General features: G+C 58.4%; 1 protein-coding gene across 1 annotated transcript in view; it reads right to left on the bottom strand.

Annotated features, from left to right (window-relative positions):
* DNAH17 (dynein axonemal heavy chain 17) overlaps positions 1–10,577 on the bottom strand; it is a 92,599-nt gene that overhangs the window by 6,437 nt on the left and 75,585 nt on the right. The window contains exons 66-73 of the mRNA XM_035025882.1: positions 10,334–10,474; positions 9,894–10,064; positions 8,265–8,387; positions 7,507–7,700; positions 3,718–3,866; positions 2,809–2,936; positions 1,963–2,190; positions 713–904 (exon numbers count right to left, since the gene is read on the bottom strand). Coding sequence (XP_034881773.1) covers positions 713–904; positions 1,963–2,190; positions 2,809–2,936; positions 3,718–3,866; positions 7,507–7,700; positions 8,265–8,387; positions 9,894–10,064; positions 10,334–10,474 — 1,326 coding nt within the window. The remainder of the gene's footprint in view (positions 1–712; positions 905–1,962; positions 2,191–2,808; positions 2,937–3,717; positions 3,867–7,506; positions 7,701–8,264; positions 8,388–9,893; positions 10,065–10,333; positions 10,475–10,577) is intronic.

The raw sequence follows: 10,577 nt of genomic DNA, 5'->3' as shown, positions 1-10,577 counted from the left end.
CGCCGGCGTGTGAGGAGGGGCACTGCCTGGTCCCACTGTCTGGCCCTCCCGCCACTGCCCAGCCCGCTTGGTGTCACCGGCGCTGTGCCGCGGTCCTGTCACTGCTGATTCGGGGCCAGTGAGGAGGAGCCGAGGCTTCTGGGGTGCGTGGGCACCTGCCTCCCCTGGGGGTCACAGCAGCCATGCTGTGTCCGTGCCGGGCTCTCCAGGAGTCAGGCTCCCTCCGAGGGGGACCGGGCGCGGCCCCTCTCAGTCTGCGGGCTTCTCCGGCCTCTGAGGCCATCTGCAGAGCACCTCACACATGTATCTCCACCATCAGGAGAATCAGAGCAGCGGTCGTGTGTTCCAGGGAGATGGTTTGGCTTTCCCTCTGGACCTGGGTTCTGTCTGTGGACGCTGCCCATGCACCAGGGAGGCCCCTCCTCGTCCCCGCCCCCCGGGAGTTCTGGGCAGGCCCCCCAGAGATGCCTGCCCCCCTGCATGTGCTACCAATGGGAAGAACTGCCAGATGGCCGACAAGTGCCGCAGGGCTGGTGAGGGACAGGGCGACACTTACCGTGTCCACCTGCTGGGTGGGGTCTCAGGGCTGCTTCTTTCCAGGTTTTGTTTGGGTTACGACACTGGGATGTGTCCTGAGCATGGGCCACTGCACAGTTGACGGGGCGCGGTTGGGGGCGCAGAGCGCCCTGCTGGGCACCAGGCGCACCCTTACCTTGGTGTTGGCCTCCAGGTAGTTGTAGAGCACGTTGATGGAGATGGTGAGGTCCCCGTTGTTGAAGGGGTACGACCTATTCCAGCCCTGGGCCCCAAACTTTCGCCTCTCGGCCACCACGGCGTGAAAGTAGCACAGGGCGAAGAGGATGCACTTGAACTCGATCTCCTTGGTGCACATCTCCAGGGTGTCCTGCGGGAGGGGACCCGAGTCCTGCCTCTGCCAGCTGTCTTGCTGGGGGCAGGAGGGGCAGCGCGGGGTGGAGGGGGGCAGCTGCCGGAGCCCCCGGTCCACGGACTGGAGGAGAGAATGCTTTCTTGTCTTTACTTCTTTCAGAAATGGCCCTTCTATCACTTAAGTATTGATTACAAGTCAAATTATGCTGCTTTCTAATAAAATATCCACAAACACAGGACATTTCAGGACTTAAGGAGAAGTACTGTCCCTTGGCAGCGGTCAGCACCCCTCACGGTGCGCGCACAAACAGTAGCCCAGACTGTTTAGAAACCAGGGCGAGCTGTTCATTCTCAGCACAATGTGCTCCATGAGTAGTCTTTGTAGGTGTTACCAGGCAGTAGGAGTGTCTTCCTTAAAAAGGTTTTAGACTCCACTTGGGAGATAAGTATGTGCACCCAGAAGGTTCTGGTGCAGAACAGAAGATCAGGTGCCAAGAGATGAACGTAGATGCTAGGGTCTTGCAGAAGGGGGCAGGGCTGGGAGTGGGGCAGGAGGTTTGGACGGGGGGGGGGGGGGGGGGGGCCACGGGAGCTGTCCCACGGAAGAAAGGGGGGGGCCTGCTGGGGATTGAGGGAGGCCTGGCGGCAGCCTGAGCCAACCAAGAGCATCTTCTGTCTCCTGAGGAGCCAGAGAGGGGGCCGAGATGCACGGGAGCCCAGCACACCGCCCTCCAGAGCTGGGCCCCTTCCTGAGGGGCTCCGACAAGCCCAGGACCTGCGATGCATTGACCTGTGCTGGCTCGCAGGTCATGAAACTGTCTTTAAAGCTGTAACTTGACTGCATTTCACGCTATGTACGCTTTACTTAGTCTTCCAGGAATATATTGACTTCGTGGTGTGAGGCGTGTGTGTGTGTGTGTGCGTGTGCGCGCGTGCACGTGTGTGCTGGGGGTGGCGTGGGTGCGAGAACCAGGGTGCAGCCGTCCTCGGAGTTCAAGCCTGCTCCCCAGCAGCGCAGGCCAGAGCTGCCTTTCTGTCTGTGGGATACGCGCGCCGGAGGGGAAGCCGCCTCACCTGGGTGAAGAGGTCCAGAGCCTTGTGCAGGTTGGCGTGCATGCCCGTGGGTGGCTCATTGGTGATTTTGATGGCGTTTTCCAGGATGCCCTGGGGGATGATGTGGGACTCGGGGCTGGGGGCGGGCTCGGCGCTGATGAACACGCGGTAGTCCTCGTGGCTGCCCATGCTGTGGTGCTCCACCTTCTTGTCCAGGGTGCTCAGCCACCGCGCCACAAGGTGGATGTTCTGTGGCCAAGACCGGGGCTTAGCACCCACGCGTCCCTCCCACACGTCCCTCCAAGCAGTGCCCACTGTCCGCCCTTCCCCGGGCGCCGGGCACGCCAGCCAATTTCTGCTGAGGCCTGGGAGTCAGTATTCGTGCTCGGTGAATTCAAGACCTCCAGCCTCCTGGCGAGTCCTCCCCGGCCTCCCCAGGCATAAGGCTGACATGATATGGTCCCCACCCCTGCTTTGAGGTTTGGGTAGAAGGAATGGCATGAAGCTGGGGTCTCCGCTCAGGACCAGGCTAGGACATGCTGACCGAGGTCGGCTCACCCTGTGCAGGCCGGGCAGGACTGCAGGTGCTCCTTGGGGTTCAGGAGAGGGCTCGGAGAGGCTGCAGGGGCCCCTGGTGCTTCCCCCAAGCGAGGAAGAGGAGGAGGAGGAGGAACGGCGCTTTTGTCCGCTCTGGAGTTTGGGCTTTATAAGCAGCATCTCTGTAGGGAAACTCTGGCCTAAAGCCCAGCGTCCTCTCACCGAGTAAGGTGGTGGTGACGGCCGCACCACCTCACGGACCAGGCAGAGGGGACGTGGTGTAGGAGCCGCCTGCCCCTCCCATGGGTGCAAGTGCAGGCGCCCCCGTACCTGCAGAATGACCCAGTGTCCCATCTCTGCAGCCATGTCCAGAGCGTCCTCGGCCACCACCTCCTGTCCCTGCCCCAGGGACACGTTATGCAGTTTCCCGTTGTCTATGGTAAATCCCAGCTTTTTCCCTGAAGGAAAGAGAACAGGAAGTGCGTGGGGGCAGCTCTGCCATCCTGCCGGGAATCTCACCCCTCCCCGCTTTGTGTGCTATTGTAAAAAACACATCAGATTTGCCAATTTCAAACCCATCTTCAAGTGTACAGTTCGGTGACATTTAATACATTCACGGTGTTGTGCAGCCATGCTTCTGGTTCCAGCACTCTCCATCCCTCCCATCAGGAAGCCCCACCCCCGCCCCCGGCAGCCGCTCAGCTGCTCCGTGTCTCTGTGGATCTACCCATTCTGGATGCTTCCGATACGCTGAACCCTAGAACAGGGGGCCTTTGTGTCTGGCGGGGACTCCTCTCGGTACAGTGTTTTCAAGGTGTGTCCATGGGGCAGTGCCTCTCGGCACCTCATTTTGGTGGCTGAGGACTGTCCCATCGTGTGGCTTCACCACGTGGGGATTACCCACTCACAGTTGATGGACGTTGGCTTCATCTGCCTTTTGGCTATTGTGAGTGATCAGCCCTATGGAGCATGTGCTTAAACACCTGCTTTCATTCTCGGGGTGTGCACCAGCCATGGGATCGCGGGGTCCCACGGCGCCTGCCTGTGTCCCCCGCCAAGGAAGCACCGGCCTGCTTTCCGCACCGCTGTGCCTCCTCCCGGGCCTGCGGGAGGCTCATCTCTCTCCCAGGCTCATCGGTTTCTGTTTCCTCACCGGGGTGCAGGGGCACCTCGCTGTGGCTCATGCACATTTCCTGGTGGCCGTCCCTCTCTGAGGCCTCCCTGGCCGGCTCCACTTACCCAGGGCTTCCACGTCTTTGAGGGGGTCAACGCCTGGGGAAAGGATGAAGAAAATCGGAGTAGAAGGGCTGCTCTCCTCATAGGACTTGGAAAACTCGACGCTCCGGCCCTCCACGAACTTGCTGCCCATCTTCTCCTCCACAAAGTTCCTGAGGGAGACGCGCTTGGTCAGACCCGATGGCGAGGGGGACGGGGTGGGCTGGGACCCCTGGTGGAAGGGCCCTCTTCTTGGGGGGCTTTCTTTTATTTATTATTTCTTTAAAGATTTTATTTTATTTTTAATTATTTTTTTTGAGAGTTTTTATTTGTTTATTTGACAGAGAAAACAAGCAGAGGGAACAGGAGAGGGAGAAGCAGTCTCCCCACCAAGCAGGGAGCCTGACGTGGGACTTGATCCCAGGACCCCAGGACCATGACCTGAGCCAAAGGCAGAGGCTCAACCAACTGAGCCACCCAGGCACCCCTATTTTTAGTTATTTTTTAAAAGGTTTATTTATTTTAGAGAGAGAGTGCACACACGAGTGGGCAGAGGCCCAGTGGGAGAGGGAGAGAGAATCTCAAGAAGACTCCCCGCTGAGTGTGGCGTCTGATGCAGGGCTTGCTCTCACGACCCTGAGATGATGACCTGAGCTGAAATCAAGAGTCGGACCCTTAACCAGCTGCACCACCCCCTTAAAGATTTTATTTTTAAGTAGTCTCTACACCCAACGTGGGGCTTGAACTCACGACCCCGAGATCAAGAGTCACATGCTCCTCTGACCGAGCCAGCCAGGTGCCGCTTTGGTGGACTTTCTTAAGCAGAGCAAGGTCTCAGGCCCGAAGGCAGTCTTTTCGGGGGCTTTCCTCTTTGCCGGGGGAGGGTGTGGCCGGGGGAGCAGGTGCTTCTCGCCTCCGTCCCTGCCAGGCCCTACAACGTGCCCGCAGGTGAGAGGTCGTCTCCTGCGGCCCCGTTTTTCAGAGGCTCCCAGGTCACCTGGGAGGGAACATAAGCCTCAGTGGCACCACAACCCAGGGCATTCTGGGTGAGCACGCCCCAGCACCAGGTGGCCCCTGGGTCCTTCGAGCCGTCTGCGCTTCCAGGCAAGGGGACGGGTTATGGCGATTTCGTCTCCCACATGCTCTCCGTCTGCTGTCCAGCAAGGGCCGCAGGAAGAAGCTGAACACAGACCGTTCTCACCAGTCCTGGTAATCTCCCCGGACTGGGGGTTTGAGGAGGAAGGAAGTTCACGTTTGCAGCCGTCTTGGTGAATTCAAAGACCACAAAACATGGTTCATCAGAAAAATCACAGGGAAAAAAAAAGGAATTTACATAAATACCTGTCTTTACAGAAGCAGCTCTGTTTTCCGAGCCCCTGACTTACTTTCTTGACCCGCAAGAAGTCTGGGGTCAATTGGGCCCCTCTTAGGGGAAATCTGGTGTTGTTTGGGGGTGACCTTTAGAGCTCTCTTCGCCTCTCCATCACAGGGGGCTGAGCTTACCATGTTCTGAGTGATTCACAGGCACTGAAATACTAAGATTTAGTGTCTTTAAAAGCATGTCAGTCTTTGAAAGAACAGTGGAGGGAAGGGCTCCCTCAGAGGCTGCCCCACACCCTCTGGCTCCGTGGGGACCTTGGGCCAGCAGGACTTTCCGGGGACCCTTTTATCAGGACTTGTCTCTCGCTGTGGCCTTTGCTGGCTTCTGTGCAGTTCCCGAGCCAACGAGGGCTCCAGGCAGGGTGTCGGGGGCGCTCCTCCTGAAACCCTCCCCAGTTGTACTCGATTCCGGCCTTGGGAACTGACTCGCAATGTGGAGGCTAGCATCCGTGTCCAGGAAGGACTTCTGGAATGTCCCAAGTCCTCCCCTAGACGGGAATGTCACTAAATCACCGTTGCTAACGACGTTGGCAGGCCACACGGTCATTCTCCGCAGGTGAATTAATGATGAACAGCGCACATTGGTTCCCGGCGGGCCCCACCACTCTGGGCACCGCATCCTTGGCAGAGGAGAGCTGGGGTCCGCTCCCAGCCGCTCCCCGGGAGCCCCGGGGTGTCTGTACCACAGAAGCTGGGCTTTTTTGTGGGGGGGAGGTAGTTTGCGGGCACCCCACTGCTCTGCCCCAGGCCAGTCACTGCCGTCTGTGGGCCCTTGAGCCTCAGGGGCCACTCGGGGGGGCAAGTGAGCTGAGGCTTTGGTTGGCGCCTGGCACACAATCCACCCTGTTACATTATTCACTGTGGATTTGGATCTCCTTGCTTTTAAGCTGCATGGCTCTGGTAGAATTAGGGAGGTAACTCTGCTTTCCTGGACGCTACAGACATGTCACGGAGCGGGGTTTGGGGTCGCCCAGGCCCCAGCGAAGCACACAAAGGCTCACGCGGTCTGAGGTACTTCATTCAGGGCATCCTCGTGCCTTCACACGCGTGACCCTGAGTGACGTGCCACCATGCGCTGGGGGCTGTGGGCCTGGACACCTGACCGCGCTCCGCTCCCCGGCTGATGTCCCCGCTGTGATGGCCAGGTGTCCTTCCCCTCCATCTTTCCCAGACTTTGTCCAAACTTCTTCCGGCACGACTGTCCTCCATGGTGGGGATTTCTCGTTTCCCTGCACTTCCTGCTGCCCTGCCCGTGACCCTCAACCAAACGGAGCAAAACAGACACGTTTGTGAACAACCAGTGCATGGGAGTCGGGCCTCTGCTTTGTCAGAGGGGAGTTCTGTTAGGGACACAGGTGTCTTTCGGGGCATCTGGCTGCTTTGGGGCTTTTAGGACCAAGAAAAGGCAAAGATGCTGTATTATGTCCCAGAATGGGCGCTGGGCTTGATTCCTTGTCTGCCTTGTCCCCCTTCCTGTGGCATCTCCATCCTCATCCTCCATCCTGTGGCATCTCTGTTCTCCCTTCTTCCTGTGGCATCTCTGTCTTCCCTCCTTCCTGTGGCATCCTCATCCTCCATCCTGTGGTGTCTCTGTCCCCCTTCCTTCCTGTGGCATCTCCGTCCCCCTTTCTGTGGCATCTCCATCCCTCATCCTGTGGCGTCTCTGTCCCCTTTCCTTCCTGTGGCATCTCCATCCTCATCCTCCATCCAGTGGCATCTCTGTCCTCCCTTCTTCCTGTGGCATCTCCGTGCTCCTTCCTGTGGCATCTCCGTCCTCCATTTTGTGGCATCTCTGTCCCCCTTCCTGTGGCATCTCTGTCCCCCCTTCCTGTGGCATCTCCGTGCTCCCAGGTCGGCCCCGGGTCAGGAGGGAAACCCTGTCCATTCCAGGAGAGGGTGGATGGGACATCTTAGATGTCACCTGTGGGGACCAGTGCAGTGTTGTGTGATGTCACTGTTCCTGGAGTCCTTTTGTGAAATGGCAGACCCAAATGGGGAGTGAACGGGGGGGGGGGGCTGGAAGGCCACGGTGATTAATTTTCCAATCGTGCAGGAGCTTCAGGGGCAGAGAAATTATTCACAAAGTTAGAGTAATTCTCTGCAAATGAGCTGAAGCTGGCCCAACAGTTTACTTTAAATGTAGCCACTGGGGGCATAAAATCCGGATGATGATGGCTTTGCCACAGTTTTCTCTCCACTGTCCTAAAGGACTCCTTGTGGCCTCAGAGTCATTAATGCCCACATTTTGTAGAGAATCTTGGCTCAGGGTTGGTGGGGGGGCATCGGGGGGGGGTCCTGTTTCCCCTCACTGGTCCCTCAGGCTGGCGGGAGGAGAAGGGGCGGGGAGCGCTTGCAGGTGGGGTCCCATGCCCGTGGGCCCCGTGGGGCCTCCCTCCGCCTCCCCACCCACCTGGGAGGGTGCCACACACTCACTTGACGGCGTAGGTCATGCGGTCTGGCCGCATGCACCTCACCATGCACAGCTTCTGCAAGGACGTTTTGTTCTTCCACTCCTTGGGGAAGATTTCCTTCTCAGGGGCTTCCGACTCCACCAGCTTCTTCCACCGCTTGGCAGACCCTTCGATGTCGTTGTCCAGGTTCTTGAACTCATCCATTTCCGACAGGGCCTGGGGGCAGGTGGCCTTTCAGCTCCCCCCGCGCCCCCCTGTCCCGATGCTGGGAGAGGGTGGGCCACCTGGCTTGGCGCTAAAATGAGCTGCTGGTGCCCCTGAGGGCCAGGAACGTGGATGGAGGGTCTAGCGTAGGCATAGGACCCCAGCTGCCCCTCCAGAGGGCTGAGGGACCGGGGCTGCTCCCATCATGGGGGGGCTGCCTTCTTCAGGCCTTCTGACCCAAGATGCTGGGGGCCCCTGAGTGTGTGGGCCCAGATTGGAGGAACCACCTGGACACTTGCCCGGGATTGGGAGGGTGGGCAGCGGTATCGGGCGGCCCTGGACCCGCCCTGGGGCCTGTCGTGGCTCAGCTCGTGGGGCCGTGTGCGGGTCGGAGTGACCGTTGTGTTCGAACAGGAAAGTAGAGATTTCTGCGAGCCGGCAGGAGCCCTCTGCACCCCGGCCCCACCTCTGGGGTCTCCCCGGGTCACTGGATATCCGGCTGGTGGTAGCGCCTCACAAACATCCCCGGCGTGAGCCCCAGACCCCCCACAGCAGGGAGAGAGTCCCAACACCAACCTTGATGCCGCCCCATCCCTGGTGCTGCAGGAAGTCCACCGGCGACTGGACCCCCGCCTTGAAAGGGAACCGCAGGAGGAAATCCAGCTCGACTGGGTTCAGCTCTTTCTTCATGGACAAGACCTGAGGGAACATGGGGCCGCTCAGCGTTGTCCCACAACAGTGGGGGAGGGAGGGGTGGCCGACGGCCCCCATGGGAGCGCCGGACGCCTTGGTCACGGGCGCGGGACAGGCCGAGGTGCTCCCCCCCCGCCGGCCCTGCAGAGGAAGCGCTGTCCTGCCCCCTGGGTCCAGGCCAGACTTTGGATTCACCTTGGTTTATTGTCGTGTTTTTAAATTATGATAAAATACACATGACATTTACCATTTTAACCTGATTAAAGTACGAAATTTTAGTAAATTCATGTCATGTCCAACCATCACCACTATTTAGAACCAGAGCTTTTTCATCTTCCCAAAGGGAACCCCCTGAGCAGCGCCCCCGGATCCGCCACCAGCCGAAGGCGCCCTGGGTCTGTGCCCCATCTGTCCAGATCTGCCTATTCTGCACATTCCGTGTCCAGGGAATCCTACAGATGTGGCCTTTCCCCTCTGGCTCCTTTCGAGGTTCATGTACGCCGTAGCGGGTGTCAGAACAATAAGGCTCCGTTGTGCGGAGAAACCACGTCTTGTTTATCCGCTCATTCTTTGATGGACATTTGGGCTGCATCCACCTTGTGGCAGGTGTGAGCAGAGCTGCTGAGAATGTTTCTACACAAGTCAATTCTTTGGGGGCATATACATTTTCTGGGGGATCTTCTGGGTCATGTTCTGGGTCTCTTCATCACCCGTGCACACCAGCTCTCAGGGCGTCCAGCCAGTCGTGTCTCGGGTCCCAGATGGACGGCAGGTGAGCCAGGGCCACCACGCACATAGGGCCCCACGCAGCTTCTCTTGGACACTGCAGAGCAAAGACTTTCGCCTGAGTCAGACTCCTGCTTTTTTTTTTTTTTTTTTTGGTCAAAAGAAAAATTCTTTGGAAATTTAGGGGGACCACCAAGGAAATATCCTGATGCCCTTTCAGCAGGAGAAACCTCACAGAGGGGCTGCCATTCAGGGATTCACAGATAAAGAAAAACCTCCTTGATCTGGACCCTGGTGGACAGTTTGAGTTTGGATGGAAAGCAACCTTCTAGAAGCTCTCTGGAAATTAGTGTTTCCCACCATACTTACAAGATGGAGCAAACCAAATGGTGGATGGGCTGTTTCATCAATTTAATGGAACAAAAATCTGAAATATTCCAGCAGGTCCGTATGAACAGGAGGCATATTTATTTCTTTGTACCTGTATTACCTTAAAAAATGTATTCGGCATCCACGGTGGTTGACCACTGACGCGGGACTGCTTAGCAGGCAGTCCGTAAATGTAATTAGAATGACCTTTCTTTGTAACATTCTCCTTAACGGACCTCCCCTTCAGTGCCTCCTCCTTAAAACTGTGCCTGATATCAACGAAAGAGAGTCCCAAGCACATCCCATGGCAGTGACAGGAAGGGCATCCATCACCGGGCAGTCTGCACTGGGGACCAGCCCTCGGGCGCTGCTGCTGCCGGTTGCGGACCACGCTTGGAGCAGGGAGGGCAGACGTACCTGGAAGGCCACCTGGGCCAGGAAGATGAGCTTGTCCCGCTCGAAGAGCCCGCGGGCCGTGTACATGTAGACGGAGTAGGTGATCTCGTCCGTCAGGTTGATTACTCGCTGCCTGACCTCCTCTGCGGGGGTGGTCTTCTGGATGGCCTTCTCGAATACCACGTTGAAGGCCTGGGGAGGGGGCACATGGAGGCTTGTGGGGCTGGACTCCGAGGCCACCCCATGCTGCCTGCTAGGGCTCTGCTTTGTTTCCGTGGTGGGTGGGGGTCTGGGGCACCAGGTGAGGAAGCCCCTTCCCCGGGGTGCTGGCCCAGGGCAGATCCCGCACCCTGGCTCCCCCTTCCCACCGTCGTCTGCGGCCTGGACCCCGTCTGTGCTCCCAACGGCTGGGGCTCTGTGGACGCCAGGGCCCCAGCCCCAGAGCCCGGCCGTGACCACACCTTGAGTGAGAACTGATAGATGGGGTTAATCTTGTTGAGGTCGTTCAGTATGAAGTACAGCAGGGACGCCCTCTCTGCGGCTGGCCGGTAGTTCTCTCTGGCCTCATTGATTTTAACCTCTGTGATTTTTGCCTCTTTCACCTTAAAACAATTGGGACCAGTGGGTGGACAGCGCCGGTGAGCAGTGGGCCCCCCCAACCCCTCCCCCACCGCCCCATGCGAGGGACCCTCCACTGGGTCGCAG

Source organism: Mirounga leonina, unplaced genomic scaffold (assembly GCF_011800145.1).
Source record: "Mirounga leonina isolate KUSES-001 unplaced genomic scaffold, KU_Mleo_1.0 Mir_197, whole genome shotgun sequence".
In the NCBI taxonomy this organism is placed as follows: domain Eukaryota; kingdom Metazoa; phylum Chordata; class Mammalia; order Carnivora; family Phocidae; genus Mirounga; species Mirounga leonina.
The sequence above is the reverse complement of the archived record's forward strand: the minus strand, read 5'-3'. Positions and strand labels throughout refer to the sequence as shown.